The sequence below is a fragment of the Salvelinus alpinus genome, chromosome 35 (genome assembly GCF_045679555.1).
Source record: "Salvelinus alpinus chromosome 35, SLU_Salpinus.1, whole genome shotgun sequence".
Classification (NCBI taxonomy): domain Eukaryota; kingdom Metazoa; phylum Chordata; class Actinopteri; order Salmoniformes; family Salmonidae; genus Salvelinus; species Salvelinus alpinus.
This window is the reverse complement of record NC_092120.1, coordinates 22,747,105-22,770,227: the sequence shown is the minus strand read 5'-3', so window position 1 is coordinate 22,770,227 and position 23,123 is coordinate 22,747,105. Positions and strand designations below refer to the sequence as shown.

Below are 23,123 nucleotides of genomic sequence, written 5' to 3'. Positions count from 1 at the left end.
ACTGTTTCACCTTGGAGGTGTGTGTGTCTGTGGGAATGTGTGCATGTATACACAGGAGAGTCAAAGCAAGCACACACTCATATAAGTTATGAGTGAGGATTGTTGCAGGCTGGCAGCTTACTGCTACATTAGCGCTGACTCAGGGTAATCCAAACCGAACAATAACACAACATTGTAGTGGTTCGGTCCATTCAGATAGCACCAGACACCCTCTCACTCCTGACGCCACTTTCCTACCCTTTTACTCACCAAACAGACACCTGTTTCACCTGTGCCTTTCTCTCTAAACCTTTGACCTCTGATCGGGTTTGTCCGTGTAACACAACACCCGTGGCCCGCCGATGAACTCACCCAGACTCGTCTCCACTCTCCGCCACTCCACATACTCACGACCTGCCGCTATACCCATGGTGACCGCACTGGGGCCCCTAGGGGCCGTAACTATACTCAAGCCTCTGCCAGCACCTGCTGAAGGTGACCTGGGGGCCACGGGGTCCCAAGAGACAGCGAGGGGCCTCTGTACACAATGGATGGGCTGGGTTTACCGTAGGGATGGAGGGGGGGGACAGAGGACAGCACAATCCTGCCTTTGTAGGTGTCAGTACTGGGGCCTAACTGACCCCTTTACTGCTTCTAGATCTCAGCATTGATAGGTAGTGCCAGGAGTTTTTTCACGTGATCATGCCAGCAAAGACCCTACAACTAGAGCCTGGAGTTTAAGGCCAATGCCTGAAAGCATGTCTGTCTGCTCGTCAATGTGTATATATAGTGTGTGTGGGCATTTGTGTTAAGTGTGTCTCAGTGAGTTGCTGAGTGTTTGTCTCCCCTCCCTCACCGTAGCTCCCTCAGCACGATCTGCAGAAAGCCCAGGGCAGAGCTCAGCTCCGACTGGCGGCAGGCAGGCAGCAGCAGACCGAACCCCTCGTTGAGTAGCTTCTCCTCCGACAGACTGAGACTCGCGCTCGTCTCAAACACCTCGGCCACGCCCTCTAGGTAGGACCCCAGGGGGCCCCAGAGGGCCAGGCGGCGAGACGGTTCTGTGGTCTTCAGGTAGAACTCCTTGGCTGTCTGAGAGAAGGAGGAGGCCAGCCAGCTAGCTTGGGCCCCCACGTCAAGGCCCCTCTCCTGGAAGAGCAGCAAGAGAGCCAGCTGGCCCCTCCACACCAGGCTCCGCTGGGCAGGGGGGGAGTCCGGAGGGAGCAGGCCCAGCAGCTCACAGGCCCGGCCGGCCACGTCCTCCAGCTCGGCCTGCCGGGCCACCACAACGAACAGCAGCAGGAAATTCATCAGCCCAGCCTCGGATAGTTCCTGCATCCGCCGCCGGTGGAACTTGGAGTACACCCTGGAGAGGAGAGAAATGGATGGATGAGAAATAAGGGACATGAGTTCCCATTGGTCATAATAAGATGAAGAGACAGTAGTGGCACAGTTCAAATTGAGTGTGTGACATATTAGTAATCTTTCACTGAGACTTTGCATTGCTCGAGTCAAGATCAGACTGCCCAAACCAAAATTCAAGTCTTCAAATGTTTATGGGTAGATCTCCCCACCCGCACCTTCCTCCATCACTCCTTCTCTGGCGCTGATGAGAGGCATGCCAGGTGTGTGTGTGAGAAAAACACCCAGCGCATCGTCGTTAGATCCTACGGGCACCGTGAACAAATGCCTTTAGAGAACATGTTAAAATGTCAGACACTCAGCGGTAGGCACGCAGTCGTCCACTCTGCAGTCGAACCAATCTACTGCAACACCAGTTAGAGATCAATAACTCCCACACACACACACCACCCGGGGCTGTGGCGGTCATGAAAGTTTGGCAGCCGGTGATTGTCAAGCAAATAACTGCCGGTCTCACGGTAATTGACCGTTCATTTAAATAAACACATTTAGCATCTCCTGGCTTTCATGCATAGCCTACAAGCCACTGATGCAGACCTTTGGAACATCTACACTACCAGTCAAAAGTTGACACACGTACTCATTCATTTTTACATTGCAGAAGAATAGTGAAGACATCAAAACTATGAAATAACACATATGGAATCATGTAGTAACCAAAAAAAAGTGTTAAACAAATCAAAATGTATTTTATATTTGAGATTCTTCAAAGTAGCCACCCTTTGCCTTGATGACAGCTCTGCAAACTCTTGGCATTCTCTCAAACAGCCTTTAAAAATTAAAAAAAAAAAACTTTATTTAACTAGGCAAGTCAGTTAAGAACTAATTATTATTTTCAATGACAGCCTAGGAACAGTGGGTTAACTCCCTTGTTCCGGGGCAGAACCACAGATTTTTACCTTGTCAGCTCGGGGATTCGATCTTTCGGTTACTAGTCCAACGCTCTAACCACTAGGCTACCTGCCGCCCCCATGAGGTAGTCACCTGGAATGCATTTCATTTAACATGTGTGCCTTGTTATAAGTTCATTTGTGGAATTTCTTTCCTTCTTAATGTGTTTGAGACAATCAGTTGTGTTGTGACAAGGTAGGGGTGGTATACAGAAGATAGCCCTATTTGGTAAAAGACCAGTCCATATTATGGCAAGAACCTGCTCAAATAAGCAAAGAGAAACAACTGTCCATCATTACCTTAAGACATGAAGGTCAGTCAACCCGGAAAATTTCAAGGACTTTGAAAGTTTCTTCAAGTGCAGTCGCAAAAACCATCAAGCGCTATGATGAAACTGTCTCTCATGAGGACCGCCACAGGAAAGGAAGACCCAGAGTTACCTCTGCTGCAGAGGATAAGTTCATTAGAGATACCAGCTTCCGAAATTGCAGCCCAAATAAAACGCTTGACATAGTTCAAGTAACAGACACATCTCAACATCAACTGTTCAGAGGACACTGCGCGAATCAGGCCGTCATGGTCAAATTGCTGTACTACTAAAGTACACGAATAAGAAGACTTGCCTGGGCCAAGAAACACGAGCAGCGGACATTAGACCAGTGGAAATCTATCCTTTGGTCTGATGAGTCCAAATTTGAAATGTTTGCTTCCAACCCCGTGTCTTTGTGAGACGCAGAGTAGGTGAACGGATGATCTCCGCATGTGTGGTTCCCACCGTGAAGCACAGAGGAGCAGGTGTGATGGTGTGGGGGTGCTTTGCTGGTGACACTGTTGTGATTTATTTAGAATTCAAAGCACACTTAACCAGCATGGCTACCACAGCCTTCTGCAGCAATACACCATCCCATCTGGTTTGAGCTTAGTGGGACTATCATTTGTTTTCAACACACCTCCAGGCTGTGTAAGGGCTATTTGACCAAGCAGGAGTGTGGTGGAGTGCTGCATCAGATGACCTGGCCTCCACAATCACCCGACCTCAACCCAATTGAGATGGTTTGGGATGAGTTGGACTGCAGAGTGAAGGAAAAGCATATGTGGTAACTCCTTCAAAACTGTTGGAAAACCATTCTAGGTGAATCTGGTTGAGAGAATGCCAAGAGTGTGCAAAGCTGTCATCAAGACAAAGGGTGGCTACTTTGAAAAATCTAAAATATGTTGATTTGTTTAACACTTTTTTGGTTACTACATATGTGCCATTTCATAGTTTTGATGTCTTCACTATTATTCTACAATGTAGAAAATAACAAAAATAAATAAAAATGCTTGAATGAGTAGGTGTGTCCAAACTTGACTGGTACTGTACATTTTAAAAAATCGAATAAATCCATTTAACATAGCCTACACCATCACAACAAAGCCATTATTTATTTTAGACAGATCTAAAGAATGTAAGTCTAAGAAATATAGTCTATTTCAGAACAGAATAGCATACTCTGAGTTGTCCTTATGTTAGGCCCTGATACGGCTGTGGGCTACACTAGTTTATTTAGCAGACAAGATTTGCTTAGAATTCCGTGGCATTATTTTATAGTATGAAGAATAAAATGTAGCATAGCTGAATAAAATAGTAAGGATATTTACATAAGTATTCAGACCCTTTACTTAGTACTTTGTTGAAGCATCTTTGGCAGCAATTACAGCCTAGAGTCTTCTTGGGTATGACGCTACAAGCTTGGCACACCTGAATTTAGGGAGTTTTTCCCAATTCTTCTCTGCAGATCATTGTCCTGTTGGAAGGTGAACCTTCGCCCCAGTCTGAGGTTGTTAGTGCTCTAGAGCAAGTTTATCAAGGATCTCTCTGTACATTGCTCCGTTCATCTTCCCGCTGATCCCTTCTAGTGTCTTAGTCCCTACCGCTGAAAAACATCCCCAAAGCATGATGCTGCCACCACGCTTCACCATAGGGATGGTGCCAGGTTTCCTCCAGAAGTGACGCTTGGCATTCAGGCCATAGAGTTCAATCTTGGTTTCATCAGACCAGAGAATCTTGTTTCTCATGGTCAGAGTCCTTTAAGTGCCTTTTGGCAAACTCCAAGCGGGCTGTCATGTGCCTTTTACTGAGGAGTGGCTTCTGTCTGGCCAAACTACCATAAAAGGCCTCATTGGTGGAGTGCTGCAGAGATGGTTGTTCTTCTGGAAGGTTCTCCCATCTCCACAGAGGAACACTGGAGCTCTGTCAGAGTGACCATTGGGTTCTTGGTCACCTCCCTGACCAAGGCCCTTCTCCCCCGATTGCTCAGTTTGGCTGAGTGGCGGCTCTAGGAAGAGTCTTGGTGGTTCCAAACATCTTCCATTTAAGAATGATGGAGTCCACTGTGTTCCTGGGGACCTTCAATGCTACAGAAATGTTTTGGTAAACCATTCTAAGGCTGCATAATGCGACTCTAATGATGATTTGAAAAAGGTTGCCGAGCTCTGCTTTGTTTTTTTTCTGCAGGCTGTACACACTTCATCAGTCTCTCATTCACAATATGACAAGCACTTGATAATATTCTCACCAGGCCTCGAATTTCCGTTCGGCATCCCCCTTGTGTGGCCGTAATACCCCCTATAAAATTCCATGCCTTTTGCAGCCAAAGTGTCCGTAGTGGGCTGAATATAATAATCATAATTCCCTTCTCCCGACTGCCAATCAATTCGTATTAGCCAATGCCCATCACGTGATTGGGTCCTTCTCACAGGCATCTCAGCTCCAAAGTAGGCTACAAGTAAAGACCGACACATTGGGGACGCAACTGCACGTGTCCTTACCGAATTCCGAAGCGCATATTGAAGATGTTAGAACTGTCCACATTTACTTTTCGTCAGCCAACAAGATGAGCAGGCCTAACGAACAGCAAAACCACTAGCCTATGTCAATCTACTATCCCCCATAGTACAAAAGTTGACCTATTCTATTGGTCAACTAGTCCTTTTGTGCGAGAAATAAATATTCCAAACATACACAGGGACAGTTGTGGGATGCGATAAATCCCAAATTAATACAACCACTCGCAACAAAAAACCTTTCAAAAGCAATGAGGCTGGGTCTCCCGAGTGGCACAGCGGTCTAAGGTGTCACCACAGACCCGGGTTCGACCCCAGGCTGTGTCACAACTGGCCGTGACCGGGAGGCGCAAAATTGGCCCAGCGTCATCCGGGTTATGGGAGGGTTTGACCAGGGGGGGGTGTTTACTTGGCTCATCGCGCTCTAGCGACTCTATGGTGGTGGGCCTGTCGCCTGCATGCTGACTTTGGTTGTCAGTTGAACAACCGGCACATTGGTGCAGCTGGCTTCCGGGTTGAGCGGGCAGGTGTTATAGGAAGTGCGGTTTGTTGGGTCATGTTCCGGAGGACGCATGACTCGACCTTCGCCTCTTCCGAGCCTGTTGGGGAGTTGCAGCGATGAGACAAGATCGCAATTGGATATCATAAAATTGGGGAGAAAAAGGGGGTAAAATATATATGTTTTAAATAGCAATGAGGCTGATGCAACAGATTAGAACATTTAGCTTGAAACGTTGATAAACTATTAGGCTACTTCTTCACATTATAAGCGCAGCAATGCACAGCAATGTAGGCCTTAAGCACAAATGTACCAAAATGCTATCACTTAGCGGGATAACATCATTCTCAAAAGTGACCGCTGTCGTGACTTAACTATCATATACAGTGGGGCAAAAAAGTATTTAGTCAGCCACCAATTGTGCAAGTTCTCCCACTTAAAAAGATGAGAGAGGCCTGTAATTTTCATCATAGGTACACTTCAACTATGACAGACAAAATGAGAGAAAAAAATCCAGAAAATCACATTGTAGGATTTATGAATTTATTTGCAAATTATGGTGGAAAATAAGTATTTGGTCAATAACAAAAGTTTCTCAATACTTTGTTATATACCCTTTGTTGGCAATGACAGAGGTCAAACGTTTTCTGTAAGTCTTCACAAGGTTTTCACACAGTGTTGCTGGTATTTTGGCCCATTCCTCCATGCAGATCTCCTCTAGAGCAGTGATGTTTGGGGCTGTTGCTGGGCAACATGGACTTTCAACTCCCTCCAAAAATGTTCTATGGGGTTGAGATCTGGAGACTGGCTAGGCCACTCCAGGACCTTGAAATGCTTCTTATGAAGCCACTCCTTACGTTGCCCGGGCAGTGTGTTTGGGATCATTGTCATGCTGAAAGACCCAGCCACGTTTCATCTTCAATGCCCTTGCTGATGGAAGGAGGTTTTCACTCAAAATCTCATGATACATGGCCCCATTCATTCTTTCCTTTACACGGATCAGTCGTCCTGGTCCCTTTGCAGAAAAACAGCCCCAAAGCATGATGTTTCCACCCCCATGCTTCACAGTAGGTATGGTGTTCTTTGGATGCAACTCAGCATTCTTTGTCCTCCAAACACGACGAGTTGAGTTTTTACCAAAAAGTTCTATTTTGGTTTCATCTGACAATATGACATTCTCCCAATCTTCTTCTGGATCATCCAAATGCTCTCTAGCAAACTTCAGACGGGCCTGGACATGTACTGGCTTAAGCAGGGGGACACGTCTGGCACTGCAGGATTTTAGTCCCTGGCGGCGTAGTGTGTTACTGATGGTAGGCTTTGTTACTTTGGTCCCAGCTCTCTGCAGGTCATTCACTAGGTCCCCCCCGTGTGGTTCTGGGACTTTTGCTCACCGTTCTTGTGATCATTTTGACCCCACGGGGTGAGATCTTGCGTGGAGCCCCAGATCGAGGGAGATTATCAGTGGTCTTGTATGTCTTCCATTTCCTAATAATTGCTCCCACAGTTGATTTCTTCAAACCAAGCTGCTTACCTATTGCAGATTCAGTCTTCCCAGCCTGGTGCAGGTCTACAATTTTGTTTCTGGTGTCCTTTGACAGCTCTTTGGTCTTGGCCATAGTGGAGTTTGGAGTGTGACTGTTTGAGGTTGTGGACAGGTGTCTTTTATACTGATAACAAGTTCAAACAGGTGCCATTAATACAGGTAACGAGTGGAGGACAGAGGAGCCTCTTAAAGAAGAAGTTACAGGTCTGTGAGAGCCAGAAATCTTGCTTGTTTGTAGGTGACCAAATACTTATTTTCCACCATCATTTGCAAATAAATTCATAAAAAATCCTACAATGTGATTTTCTGGATTTTTTTTCTCATTTTGTCTGTCATAGTTGAAGTGTACCTATGATGAAAATTACAGGCCTCTCTCATCTTTTTAAGTGGGAGAACTTGCACAATTGGTGGCTGACCAAATACTTTTTTGCCCCACTGTATGTGATGAAGGCTATTCATTGAATAATAACATACCACGTTTAATTATTAAGCAATTCAATTAATCATGCAACAATTAATTCATTAGTAATCTGGGGCACCACGGTAAAAGTTTATTTAATGGAGTTACTGTTTCCCGAATTAACTCAAGAATATATCAGCATATCTTGATCCTACCCGTCATCCATTAATCCTTTCCTCATATCCGTCTCATTCTGAACGACGTAATATTCTATACATTTGCACAAACCCTAGTCTACATGATGACCCTGCCTACACAAATTGGCTTAATTATTTAATTACTAACCAACTAAATGATCACACAGAAATACATAAACTCACACAGTATAGGTTGAAATGATTAACATAATGACCCAAAACACACCTCCAGGCTGTGTAAGGGCTATTTGACCAAGAAAGAGAGTGGGGATGGAGTGCTGCATCAGATGACCTGGCCTCCACAATCACCCGACCTCAACCCAATTGAGATGGTTTGGGATGAGTTGGACCGCAGAGTGAAGGAAAAGCAGCCAACAAGTGCTCAGCATATGTGGGAACTCCTTCAAGACTGTTGGAAAAGCATTCCTCATGAAGCTGGTTGAGAGAATGCCAAGAGTGTGCAAAGCTGTCATCAAGGCAAAGGGTGGCTGCTTTGAAGAAGACTAGTACTGTATATGTTTGTTTAACACTTTTTTGGTTACTACATGATTCCATATGTGTTATTTCATAGTTTTGATGTCTTCACTATAATTCTACAATGTAGAAAATTGTAAAATAAAGAAAACCCTTGAATGAGTAGGTGTGTCCAAACTTTTGACTGGTACTGTATGTGTGAAATTAGTTTTGATTTACAATGGACCATTATCACGCACCCGTCATCTATGCACTTAAATAGCGAATGGAGGACGCTTTTCCTGTGGTTCATTTTCATGCCAGCCAGGTAGGCTATATTCCTGTTGTAAAGTGAAGCAATGTGCTAAATATTAGGATAATAAATAAATAGAGGCCTAGCCTATAGAAAGCTGATGGGATCCTGTTTTTAAGAGGCCATCTCACACAATTGCATAGCCTATAGAAACCTTGAGCAACATAAGCTCTCATTAAGTGTTTGATTTTTAATCACCTTTGCATTGATGTCAGAGTGATTCGAGGTACAATAGAGTGCTGAGTACCAGGCAGTTCGCAAGTTTGGTAGGCTACTAATGGCCATCAGAGCTCGGAGAAGCTTAGTTACCGTGGCCGGAATTTGATTGCGGTCATGACTCGTGACAGTAATATGGTCACCGTAACAGCCCTAACCATGACTGGTTCTAAAGTTCTGCTACATGTTACACGGAGAGAGAAAAAGTAAGAGGAGAAGGGAAAAGGTGAGAAAGAGAGACCGAAGGTAGATTTCTTTTCTTTTTTTTTTAACTAGGCAAGTCAGTTAAGAACAAATTCCTATTTATAACGACGACCTAGGAACAGTGGGTTACCTGCCTTGTTCAGGGGCAGAACGACAGATTTTTACCTTGTCAGGCTACCTGTCTAGGCTACCTGCCTAGTGGTTAGAGAAAAGAAAAACAGCAGTGGATTTATAGTTTGTCTGTAACAGGTTGGGAGGCTTTTTCCTGTGTTTTCTGTCTGTCAGACAAACAGTCCGTCTATGTGTTTGTTTATCCTGGACATCTTTTTCCGGAGGCGAGCAGATGCTCACGACTCCCGGCACAAGAGATCAGCGCTCTCCCAGTCGATCCCATTAATGCAGCCACCACAGGCCTCCCACGGAGCCAGCGGGAACGTTGCCGGAACGCCGTAAGCATGCCCGGCTCTTCTCGAGGGAACTGGAGCAGAGAGAGAGGGAGAGGGGGTGTTCTAATCTGGACCAGGCCCAGCCCAGTCCGGTCCCTGCCAGCAACCTCCCTGCCGCTGCCCACCCCCATCCGTGCTGGAAACCAACACGGCTTCGTTAAGGGGAATTAACCGCCATGCTCGTTAGCTAATTAGCCTTCATGTCTGCGGAGCGGCTGAGCACGTTCCAGACAGAGGGAAGTCATTAGGCGGATTTATCCTCCTCGCTGGCGCCCAGCCGGGCCAGTCCCAGGCCACGTTCTGATGTTGGGATCCATGGGCTTGGATGGGCTTATTGTCTTTGGTCTCCCCCAGAAAGAGGAGCCATAACTGGGGGAGTTTGGGAAACAGCTGTGGGTTTTATGTGGGACTCAGTGGGACTAGGCTGGTCTCCACTGGGAGGAGAGGAGAGGCAGGTGGCGGTTCCTCCTGAGACACCTGCTCTCCCTGGGAGTCTGAGCAAATAGAAAAGCCTCAGAGAGGGGCTGTGCCACACCTGGCAGGCATACACACACGTCAACATCAAGGCACAGAGAGTCGTGCCTGTGAATGTGGACTCACCTGTCCCCCTTCGGGGACAATATTTCATATCAACATAATATTGAACTAAACTAATTTAGCTCCATTTAAAGAGTACCTTAGGGGTTTAACTGGCCTCCTTTTCTGTACCCCTCCATGTTACCCATCCCAACACGCACACACGCCTCACCTGCCCTTGATCTGCCTCCAAGGGGCGCCGCCTGCGTCCTCCTGGGCCAGGTAGAGAGCCAGCACTCTGAGGAAGATCTGAAAGGAGTTGGCTGAGCGGTACAGCTGGGTGTGGCCGGAGGAACGAAGGGGGGAGGGGGAGCAGCAGCTCCGGGCCTGGTCCAACAGGGCCAGGGGGGTTCTGCTCACGCTGCCGAGCCCCGACACCCCTAACCAGGGCACTGTGAACAAACCGCTCTGAAGGGAAGGGGAGACGGAGGGGAGAATGTAATTGGGATATTTAGGGGGGGGGGGGGGGGGTTAATGGGCACATAATTATGCTGTATAGAATAGACATAACATCTCATACACATCAAAACATACTGTACATTACATATTGTCCACGTTTTAGAGTGGTGTGTTAGAGGTGTTCTTTACCAGGTTTTTGCTGTAGTACTCCCAGAGTGTGGTGATAGTGCTATTGTTAGGTTTCCATAGCAGAGACAGACTCAGGCAGCAGTGGACGTGCATTCTAATCTGATCCTCCTGTAGCGCTCTCTGTAACACACGCAGATCGATCAACAAACAAATTATAACTGGACACAGAAACCATGCGCCCATCCATAACCAATATCCTCGTTGAGCGAGAGCCTACCTTAGGGTTACAGGTGGACTTGAGCAGCTCACCCACAAAACTCCAGTTGTCCTCCAGCTGTTTCTGTGAGACCAGAGCATACATTATATTACCAACAAAACATACAGTCTAATAAGCTTGGCAAGAAGTCAAAATTGCAGGGGATGCGATCGGGACAAAAATCTGGATTTTTGACCGTTTCAACTATAAATGGAGGACACATTTCAGAAATTCAGCCAGATCTGATTCATTGGGAAAAATCACACCCCTTTACAGTTTAGGACATCCCTCCTTATAGCCCCCTGATCTCAGGTAGATTACCTCGTTTTGGAAGGCCCCGTTGCGGCTGTATTGTCCCAGCTCAGCCAAGTGAGTGACAAGCCACCAGGTGAAGCCCAGCGGGTCTTTACAGTGTGTAGGGAGCACACCGTACTGCTCTGCTACAGGCTGGCCACTGATCAGAGACCGCAGCAGTGTGTTCATGTAGTTCCAGAAAGACTGGGGGAAACACACACACAAGTACACACACACACAAGTACACACACAAGTACACACACAAGTACACACACACACAAGTACACACACAAGTACACACACACACACACACACAGTTGTAAATACAAACCCTATGTCAAATTTGATTAAATGCAGATAAAATCCAATGGTCACCGAATCATAGAGTTATCACAAAGTGTTCACGTGTGTCTGTGTGTTCACCTGTGTGTGTAACACTTTGCTCCTGTGTTCCAGTAAGTGTATAAGTAGTATCCACAGCTCTTTGGTGCAGGTGCAGTGGTAGTGATGGCTGGTCAGGGCCTCAGTAGGCCTTACCTAGAACAGAGGAAAGCGTTAGGAATACCCTCGGGAAGAGGCTACTAACTCTTACAGAGATGTAAATGTTCGCCTGTGGGTTTTAAATTACCTATCGATTTCACCCTTTCCAGGCAGTATTATAACCATATGAAAAGTTATTAGGAATTTGTTTTTTTTGTTTTTCTTCACACCAACTCTTAGTCACAACCACATTGCTTACATCCGCCATGACATTGTCCACCCTCCCTCACAGAAGCCTGGAAGGGATGAGAGAGCCAAGCCTATGGGTTCGTAGATTTAACCCCGCAGCACACACACCAATTGATTAATGGACTGTTGAATGTATATATATTTTTTATCTTGCTTTGTTTGCTCTTTTCACTATTATGTCTATCTCTGATAAGCTACCAAGGAAAGGGCTGAAAATAGCCTTAGGAATAAGGTTCATGAAATCAATAACTTGCTAACATCAGATAACATTCATATCCTAGCCATTTCTGAGTCACTTGGATAATTCATTTGATGATACAGCAGTAGCAATACAGGATATAACATCTATAGAAGAGACAGAAATGCTTATGGGGGAGGTGTTGCTATATATATATATATATATATATATATATATATATATATATATATATATTCAGAGCCATATCTCTGTAATGCTTAGAGAATATCTTATTGAAGTGTTGTGGTTGCAGGTTCACTTGGCACATCTAAAACCCTTTCTTTTGGGGTTTTGCTATAGGCCACCAAGTGCTAACAGTTAGTATCTAAATTATATGTGTGAAATGCTTGATAGTGTATGTGATGTACACAGAGAGGTCTACCGTCTTGGGGACTTGAGTATTGACTGGTTTTCATCAAGCCGTCTGCTCAAGAGGAAGCTTCTTACTGTAACCAGTGCCTGTAATCTGGTTCAGGTTATTAAATCAACCTACCAGGGTGTTTACAAACACTACAGGAACAAGATCATCCACATGTATTGATCAAATTTTTACTAATACTGTAGAACTTTGTTCTAAAGCTGTATCCGTACCCATTGGATGCAGTGATCACAATATAGTGGCTATATCCAGGAAAGTCAACGTTCCAACAGCTGGGCCTAAAATAGTGTATAAGAGATCATACAAAAGATTTTGCTGTGACTTGTGGATGATGTTAAAAAAAATAGTTGTTGGTCTGATGTGATTAATAAGGAGCATCCAGACCCTGCACTTGCTGAATTTATGAAATTGTTTCTTCCAATTATTGATAAACGTGCACATGTTAAAAAACTGACTGTTAGAACTGTTCTCCCGGGTGGCGCAGTGGTCTAGGGCACTGCATCGCAGTGCTAGCTGCGCCACCAGAGTCTCTGGGTTCACGCCCAGGCTCTGTCGCAGCCGGCCGCAACCGGGAGGTCCGTGGGGCGACGCACAATTGGCATAGCGTCGTCCGGGTTAGGGAGGGTTTGGCCGGTAGGGATATCCTTGTCTCAGTATGTAAAAAAAAAAAAAAAAAAAAATGTAATAAAATGTATGCACTCTACTGTAAGTCGCTCTGGATAAGAGCGTCTGCTAAATGACTAAAATGTAAAAAAATGTTAAGGCTCCATAGATTGATGAGGAATTGGTTCAAAGAGACGGGGCAAAAAGAGTGGCTAATACGACTGGCCGACTTACTGCATATTGATTACTTAATTGGCAAAGTGGGCAAACTTAGGCAGGAAATGCCAACAACAAACAGTGAGCCAAGAAAACAATTAATGAAAGAAAATAATTGCATGTTTTAATTTTGTAAAGTTAGTGTGGGAGAGGTGGACAAATTATTGTTATCGATCAATAATGACAAAACCTCCTGGCATTGACAACTTAGATGGAAAGCTACTGAGGATGGTAGCTGACTCCATGGACACTCCTACCTGTCATATCTTTAATCTGAGCCCTAGAGGAAAGTCTGTACTCTGGCCTGGAGGGAAGCCAAAGTAATTCAACTACCCAAGAGTGGTAAAGCAACTGGTTCTAACAGCAGCCCTATAAACTTTCTGCCAGCTCTTAGCAAACTGTTGGAAAAAATTGTGTTTGACCAAATACAGTGCTATTTCTCTGTAAACAAATAATTAACAACATACTTTCAGCATGCTTATAGAGAAGGGCACTCAAAATGTACTGCACTGACACAAATGACTGATGATGGAAAGAAATTGATAATAAGATGATTGTGGGAGCTGCACTGTTAGATTTCAAGCAGCCTTTGATATTATTGACCATAACCTGTTGTTGAAAAAAAACTTGTGTTATGGCTTTTCAACCTCTGTCATATCGTGGATTCAGAGCCATCTATCTAACAGAACTCAAATGGAAGCTTATCTCATGTCAAACATGTAATGTGTGGTGTACCGCAGGGCAGCTCTCTAAGCCCTCTACTCTTTTCTATTTCTACCAATGACCTGCCACTAAACAAAGCATGTGTGTCCATGTATGCTGATGATTCAACCATATAAGCATCAGCAACCCCAGCTAATAAAGTCACTGAAACCCTTAAAGAGTTGCAGTCTGTTTTGGAAAGGGTGGCCAGTAATGAACTGGTACTGAACATTTCTAAAACTAAGAGCATTGCATTTGGTAAAAAATTATTCCCTACATTCTAGACCGCAGCTGAATCTGGTAATGAATGGTGTGGCTGTTGAACATGTTAAGGAAACTAAATTACTTGGCGTTAACTGTCATGGTCAAAACATATACAGTGGGGAGAACAAGTATTTGATACACTGCCGATTTTGCAGGTTTTCCTACTTACAAAGCATGTAGAGGTCTGTAATTTTTATCATAGGTACACTTCAACTGTGAGAGACGCAATCTACAAAAAATCACATTGTATGATTTTTAAGTAATTAATTAGCATTTTATTGCATGACATAAGTATTTGATACATCAGAAAAGCAGAACTTAATATTTGGTACAGAAACCTTTGTTTGCAATTACAGAGATCATACGTTTCCTGTAGTTCTTGACCAGGTTTGCACACACTGCAGCAGGGATTTTGGCCCACTCCTCCATACAGACCTTCTCCAGATCCTTCAGGTTTCGGGGCTGTCACTGGGCAATACGGACTTTCAGCTCCCTCCAAATATTTTCTATTGGGTTCAGGTCTGGAGACTGGCCAGGCCACACCAGGACCTTGATGCTTCTTACGGAGCCACTCCTTAGGTTGCCCTGGCTGTGTGTTTCGGGTCATTGTCATGCTGGAAGACCCAGCCACGACCCATCTTCAATGCTCTTACTGAGGGAAGGAGGTTGTTGGCCAAGATCTCGCGATACATGGCCCCATCCATCCTCCCCTCAATACAGTGTAATCGTCCTGTCCCCTTTGCAGAAAAGCATCCCCAAAGAATGATGTTTCCACCTCCATGCTTCACGGTTGGGATGGTGTTCTTGGGGTTGTACTCATCCTTCTTCTTTACCCAAACACGGCGAGTGGAGTTTAGACCAAAAAGCTCAATTTTTGTCTCATCAGACCACATGACCTTCTCCCATTCCTCCTCTGGATCATCCAGATGGTCATTGGCAAACTTCAGACGGGCCTGGACATGCGCTGGCTTGAGCAGGGGGACCTTGCGTGCGCTGCAGGATTTTAATCCATGACGGCGTAGTGTGTTACTAATGGTTTTCTTTGAGACTGTGGTCCCAGCTCTCTTCAGGTCACTGACCAGGTCCTGCCGTGTAGTTCTGGGCTGATCCCTCACCTTCCTCATGATCGTTGATGCCCCACGAGGTGAGATCTTGCATGGAGCCCCAGACCGGGGGTGATTGACCGTCATCTTGAACTTCTTCCATTTTCTAATAATTGCGCCAACAGTTGTTGCCTTCTCACCAAGCTGCTTGCCTATTGTCCTGTAGCCCATCCCAGCCTTGTGCAGGTCTACAATTTTATCCCCGATGTCCTTACACAGCTCTCTGGTCTTGACCATTGTGGAGAGGTTGGAGTCTGTTTGATTGAGTGTGTGGACAGGTGTCTTTTATACAGGTAACGAGTTCAAACAGGTGCAGTTAATACAGGTAATGAGTGGAGAACAGGAGGGCTTCTTAAAGAAAAACTAACAGGTCTGTGAGAGCCGGAATTCTTACTGGTTGGTAGGTGATCAAATACTTATGTCATGCAATAAAATGCTAATTAATTACTTAAAAATCATACAATGTGATTTTCTGGATTTTTGTTTTAGATTCCGTCTCTCACAGTTGAAGTGTACCTATGATAAAAAATTACAGACCTCTACATGCTTTGTAAGTAGGAAAACCTGCAAAATCGGCAGTGTATCAAATACTTGTTCTCCCCACTGTAGATTCAATGGTTGTAAAGATGGGGTGAGGTCTGTCCGAAATAAAGAGATGCTCTGGTTTTTTGACACCACACAGCAAAAAGCAAGTTCTGCAGGCTCTAGTTTTGTCTAATCTTGATTATTGTCCAGTCGTGTGGTCCAGTGCTGCACGGAAAGACATCGTTAAGCTGCAGCTGGCCCAGAACAGAGCGGCACGTCTTGCTCTTCATTGTAATCAGAGGGCTGCTATAAATACTTTCTCTTGGCTAAGAGTTTAGGAGAGACTGTCTGCATCACCTCTTCCATTTATAAGAAACATTAATGTGTTGAAAATCTTGTTTGCATAGTCAACTTACACACAACTCTGACACACACACGTACCCCACCAGACATGCCACCTGGGGTATTTTCACAGTCCCCAAATCCAGAACAAATTCAAGTAAGCATACAGTATTATAGAGAGCCATTATTGCATGGAACTCCGTTCAACCTCATATTGCTCAAATAAACAGCAAACCTGGTTTCAAAAACCAGATGAAGCAACACTTCACGGCACAACGCCTCTCCCCTATTTGACCTAGATAGCTTGTGTGTATGCATTGATATGTAGGCTCCGTGTGCCCTAAACATTTTTTTATGTCGTTTTGTCCTTGAGCTGTTCTTGTCTATTAATGTTCTGTATTATGTAATGTTTCATGTGTACCCCAGGAAGAGTGCTGCATTTGCTAAAGCTAATGGGGATCCTAATAAAATACAACAATATACCACCTACCCACAGAGAGATGGAACACAGCGTCAGCCATAGTGTGGCGCCCCTGGAACATTTTTAAGGGGTTTGCCTCATGGCTTACTCAATGGTTAGTGTTGTTAAGGAACACAACACACATGTATAACCCCATACACAGTACCTTGCTGTATTTGCCCATGGCCATGCCAGTGAGGTCAGAGAGCAGGTTGCAGAGATGCTCCTCAAACAGGCTGTTGTTGGTCAGGTTCTCCCCTGTCAGGTTCACAAACTGGTGGGCGTACACCACCTGACCTGCAAAGGTCAAACAGACAAATAAGAATGCAGTAGACCTACAATACACTGACAATACCAGCCTGACAACACCAGCCTCAACTTATTTTTCCTCTCTCTTCATATTGTGTATTTCAGATCCGTTTTCGATTTTTGCAGTACTGCATATGTAATTTGTTTTGCCTTGGAAGATTACCCTATGATAGGTGAGACGAGATCCTAAATAACAACAATAAAATCAACACATACCTTGCATCCTCTGCCCCAGCAGGTGGAGAATCTCCAACACTGACCAGTGGATGTCCAGGTGGAGGTGTAACAAATGCCAGGAGGGAGGAAACAGCTGAGGGGAGATATACAGTAAAAGCATACCAGGGTTCAAATACTTTCAAATATCTAAATTACTTTCACATACTTACGAAATGTAATGGAACATTTTATGTATGTGCTTTTCTAATAATGTAACTAATTGAACGAACCCTCACTATCAGTATCTGCAAGTTGGCAGTACGCCCAGACCCTTGATTTGAGAACAAAAGATATCTCAAGGTCTCAGCCTAGACAAGAAGCCTCCTGGGGTGTTGGGTGTTGTGTTGCCTCGTAGGGTCTCTCACATGCATGACCCAGTATTGGTCAGTCACATGAATGAAGCAAACGTTAATGATTAATTAATTATGAACGATGAATAAGCTAAAACATGCAAATATAACTTGTCTGCAGTATATAAGAGAACTAACGGGACTGCCCCGGTAGAGCTCCTGATCGACATGTGTACTTGGTGAATTGAGTTGGTTGGAACCTCCCCAGGGCGCTGATAATAAAGAATGATTAATTTAAGATTGACTTTGAGTGTCCCTGTGTAGAATTTCCACGACAGAAGTAAGTACTGAGATATATTTTCTTTGAAAAGACAAGTAAAAAAAAAATACACTTGGAAAGTATTTGAAAAACTTAAATCCACTGACTCAAATACACTCTCATGCATTTAACCCAAGTATTTGAAAATAGCATTTGAAATAAGTATTTGAACATACTGTCAAATTGAAATAAGTATTTGAACATACTGTCAAATACAATTTGGCAGACAATTTGTTTTTTTACATTCAAATACTCAAGTAAAAATAATTGTTTTGGGCTGTGTATTTGAATATTCAAATACACAGAAAAAGTATATTAAATACCAGATACTCAAATACACATATATTTGAACCCAGGTCTGGTATTCACTTACAATATTCATGCTTTTTGTGTGTGTGTGTGTGTGTGTATGTGGGGGGGGGGGGGCTACCTTGCCCTGGTGCTGTATGGTGAGGGCACTCTGGATGTTGGCTGGCAGGTCTTTGAGGCGCCCTATGAGGAGGGTGACCCCAAAGAGCTCCTCCAGCAGAGCAGAGGGTAGCTGAGCCTCCAGCTCCTCATAGGGGTGACAGGGGCCCTCCTCCAGGCGACAGGTGGGCTCCAGGTACCTGCAGGGTGCAGAGGTCACATAGGGAACCACAGAAAAGTCAGGTGTCAGACCTGAATGCTGATCCTTTGACCTTTTAAAACAAAAAACAAATCCTTACACTGTTTTACTGGAACTAGATATGTATATGCCTAGTAAATATAGCCTATGCCCTAGGCCAGGAACACAGTCAGTGAGAATCAGTAATTACTGACCAGCAGCATTACCTGTATAGGAAGACTTTGACATATTGGAGAAACAGCACACATTGTTGCCTCAGGTCTTCTGCCTCATAATGGAGGCTGCTGGCTTGGCCTGAAACATAGCATTGTCAAGTATATACAGTACAACAAAAACAGTACAAGATTTCCCCATCATAACAACCCAGGGAAAAGAAATCAAACCACCACCATACCAAATCAAATCACATCACACTTGGTTATTACCACAAAGCTTCCTCAAATTTCAACTTATGAACCCCTCACAAAACCATGAGCAGCAAGGTATACATTAAGTTGGCTTACCAAAGTCATGAGAGCTGGACTGCACCAGGGTCTCTAATTTAAGAAGCTTTTGCCTGAAAGGTGACAACAAATTGTGACATACTGACCTTGAAACCCCGAGAATTAGAGACAGTGAGGCAGTTATACATAGTCTGAAATAAATGAATGATACTCCACATTATCTGGCTGTATTCCCACCTGAACAGGCCGAACAAAAGCTTGGTAGATTCCACCAGAGCAGTCTCTGTCACCCATGGGAAACCAAAGATATCCACTGTGTCATCTTCATAGTCTGCAGGGGCTGGGGCCAGACGTAACAGCAGCCTATGGAAGACAATAGTAACTAAGATCTGCTGCAGCCTAAAAGACACTGAAGACAGGGAGTTTTCCTCAAACAATATTGTCGGTAACAATTCTGTTGTATTATAACAAGGTCAACATATTATTTCTGTCCACTGTCGTCAGCTGTCCAATCTAACGATCTTTTGAGTTACTATGCGTCACATACGGTATGAAAGTCCCACCTACTTCCTGGATCATGTCCCATGCTGTTATTGAATGGCATTCAAGATTATATTGTCAAATTCATGAAAACACAGTAATTTAAGATATATATTATATTTGTGGATTAATTTACTAAATCAATCTGAAATCTTCATGAAAGGCATCGGGTAGAAGTCAATTAATCCACAAATACTAATATAATTATTACATATATCTTAAACGACCACTTTTTTATTAATTTGATTATATATTCTTGAAGTCCATTCAAAAACACCGTGGGACACGATCCATGAAGTAGGCGGGACTTTCCTTCTGTATTTACCATGACAAGTGCCTAATGTAATGTATCTGTACTCTTATACAGTAGATTATACACTGAATAAAGGAGTACTGAGGAGTATTTCTGAATGGAATAATTTGTTTAAATTGACTGATTTCCTTATGTGAACTGGTACTCAGTAAAAAAAATAGAAATTGTTGCATTTATATTTTTGTTCGGTATAATATTAGCCTGCCAAGATATGCCTCAGCAGTGTGCTCATAGAGACGTTACCGTTTCAGGGAGCCCCTGCCAATATAACTGTCAGATGACAGTGGCCGGGTGTCATCCCGACCCGGGTCAGATGCACAGGAGAAACAGGGTGGCAGGGCTGGGGTCAGCTCACACTGGCTTTCCCCTGCGAAGGGTGACACCGGCAGGGTCAGTGACTGGCTGATGTCCTCTTCCATTGTCTTCACTTTAGAGAAGCGACATTAAAGACACAATCTGCCATTTCAACAGTCTGGCCATGGCACTTTGGTTGGGAAGATGAGAAATGAAGCTGGGGAAGTGTCAATATAACGTTAATCGTTTTTGAAACGATACAAATGACAACCTAAACAGTTAAACAACACATCTATAAAACGTACACGTAGTTAGCCAAGTTAACCTTGTAATCTTACAGGGCTAATGTTGGCCAACCTCTAACGTTACTTAGCTAGTTAGTTAACGTTACAGTTCACTGAAATACTAACGTTATATTTGTATAACTAACTCACTGTTCTATCTGTGCCGTGGTTCACTACTAGAAGCAGTTACTCTGAGTCTTGACTTTATGCCCTGAATAACATCGTCAAAACACCTATATTAGCAGCACTGTTGAATAAACTGCAGTTACACCATCAAATGAAACGCAAAGTCAAAAAAAAGCTTGGTTTGGTTAACGAGCTAGCTCACCTCCAGATGAAATCCTGAAATCCTTTCCGAATGCTCTGTTTGGGGTTTTCACTTCCGCCTGTCTCTCCCGCGCAAAGGAGCACACGAGCTACGCATGCGCAAATTCGGCAACGCAACCGATATCTCCCGGATGATTGGTCCGAAGTTTTGAGGAGGAGTGATGTAGCTGTTAAATTGTAGCAAATACATTACAGTTATCATTCGAATTATTAAAAAAACAAGATTATAAAATAATGATACGCCTACCTACATGTGGGGGAAAAAGCCATCTAAACTTCTCAAGAATGGTTCAATGTTGGGAACCAATTCATAAAATCTAAAAAATAATTAATGGTGTATGCAGCCTACTGAACCCTGTCATTGTCAGTGGTCCCTCTCGCTATTGAGACTGGTCAATACATAAACACGTCCCTAGATAAACGTGTACCTATAAACGTGTACGCACTTTTTGTAACGATGGTTCCATTGAAACTGAAGCTCATACCTTGCTTTACTGTGGGTTATACAACGACATTAGGGATGATATTTTTTTGTCAGCTGTCCAGGCAAAATGAAAATGTTAACGGTCTTGATGAGAATAATAAATGATGTAAAACGTTATCAGGTAACAATAATGTAATGTCTGCGCCAAAGCTTGTCAACTTATAACAACTGTGACGTTTCTTTATATGTGCCTAATTGTATTTTTATCCATTGTACTTTGTTTTTGTTTTGAAGGCCATCTGATCAATATATATATTAAACTCATTCGGGGTCTCAACTTACAAGTTAGAATAGTAGAATACACAAAGTGCAATTTTGAAATGTGTTTGTGCATCAGCAGTTTTTCTCTTGTTATGTCAGTTACTGACAGTCACCGAATTAGCCCATGTCAGCTAACATTTTTATATTGGTAAATTAGTCTAGTGGCCAGCTATCTAAATGTAGTAATCATGGTCGAATTACCACCCGGGGGCCCCCATTGATTTTGTTAGTCAAACTCACTCAGATATCATATTAAAAACAACAAATATTTCTCTCCACCCTATGGTAAAATGTGTAGAATTGCAGAGACTTTGCTGTAAAATTGCAAAAACATATCGGCCCCATTGCAACATGTGTAGAATTGCAGAGTCTTTGCTGTAAAATTGCAAAAACATATCTGACCCATGGCAAAATGTGTAGAATTGCACAAAATTAACAAAAACTTTAAAAAACAACAACAGGGGGATGGTAATTGTTTTGCTCGCAATGTGGTTTGGTGTGGTGGGGTCGGGGGTTATGCACATGTGGATATACACATCCTCGAGCAACTGCGGCCCTTCATGATGAGTTCATGTTTTTCTGGCCCCCACCTCCGTCAAAGTTGACTATCCCTGGTATTAGTTGATGTAATGCATTATATTTGTATGTCATTTGTAGCCTTGTATGAAAGTCACGTCCTATGCCCTTCCTTCCCCGACAGTCCGTCTCTTGGTGTCCCCGTCTCATTAAAAACAGTACAACAGTGAAATAAAATTGGACCCAGGCTAACCCTAATTTCCATATGCAGATCTGTCTGTGCAAAACGGTGTCTCGCCGTCTCACCACGCTTGCATTCAAATGCATATTCACATATTTTCTAAAATAATTTTTGACAGGGGCAGAATGTTGTCGTTTACTGGAGTAGTTTGTGACGGGATTTAATTAGCTTTCGTTTGGATACATGCTCGAGAACTAGGGAGTCTATAGGCTAGATAAGTCTACATACAACCGCGTGTTTATACCACTGGGCGAATTTGTATGAATATCTCCCTACACACCACAGGTAGAGACAATAAAGAGGGCCCGAGAGACATTGAATTGGATTTGTTTGCCTTGTGATGCAACAAATATGTTTTACATAACATCAAGAGACCCAGACCCAAAAGCAAGCACACAGAGTTGTCTTGGATGTGAAGGTAGGTTCCATCATTTCTGCTAACCTTTCTTTGGAGAGAGGGTAGGGCAATTTCAACGTGTGTATATTAATAAATCCCCTTCCTACAAGGGAGTGTGTAACTTAAGTCTTTCCAAATGGTCCATTATGTTGTGAGATGCTCAGTTGTGAGATCAATTCTGTAGTTTAATTGTGAGAACAATTCTGTCATTTTATTCGGGGACGTTTCTAGCTATTTTTTGGTGTACCTAAGCGAGATTTGTTAAGGGGGGCCCATTTTCCGGGAAAAACATTTGGCAGCATAAGGAACATTTTACAGTTTTAAAGCAAATGTATGCAATTCCACACCTTTTTCCATGGGACAGAGAGAAAATGTTGCCGTTTTAAAACGAATTTCCTGCAATTCTACACATTTTCCTTATGACTTATGCCATGTTCATATGATATCTTAGTGAGAATAACTAACAAAATCAATGAGGGCCTCCTTGAGTTCAGGGCTCCTGGGCACGTGCGTGCCTTGGGTGCCCAGCCAGTAATTCGGCCATGATTACTACAAGGTTTAGATAGCTGGCTAGACTAACTTACCTAGCAATCTATCAAATGTTAGCTGACATGGACTAATTGAGTGACAGTGACTGACATAACTGCCACCTAGCTGCCTCTTAATAAAAAAATGCCT

The 23,123-nt window shown here is 43.7% G+C and overlaps 1 protein-coding gene across 2 annotated transcripts in view; it reads right to left on the bottom strand.

The window, feature by feature from the left end:
* Nucleotides 1-20,629, bottom strand: part of mms22l (MMS22-like, DNA repair protein) — a 35,502-nt gene extending 14,873 nt beyond the window's left edge. Inside the window, exons 1-14 of one of the 2 annotated variants that reach the window (XM_071383652.1) lie at nt 20,548-20,629; nt 19,885-20,152; nt 19,026-19,151; nt 18,849-18,901; nt 18,552-18,639; nt 18,169-18,346; nt 17,130-17,223; nt 16,771-16,901; nt 11,467-11,580; nt 11,071-11,247; nt 10,771-10,833; nt 10,554-10,673; nt 10,138-10,373; nt 836-1,342 (exon numbers count right to left, since the gene is read on the bottom strand). In XM_071383652.1, the coding sequence (XP_071239753.1) occupies nt 836-1,342; nt 10,138-10,373; nt 10,554-10,673; nt 10,771-10,833; nt 11,071-11,247; nt 11,467-11,580; nt 16,771-16,901; nt 17,130-17,223; nt 18,169-18,346; nt 18,552-18,639; nt 18,849-18,901; nt 19,026-19,151; nt 19,885-20,060 (2,063 nt within the window). In that variant the 5' untranslated portion in view covers nt 20,061-20,152; nt 20,548-20,629. The other variant, XM_071383653.1, reaches the window with a different exon arrangement.
* Between the last annotated feature and the right edge of the window lie 2,494 nt (nt 20,630-23,123).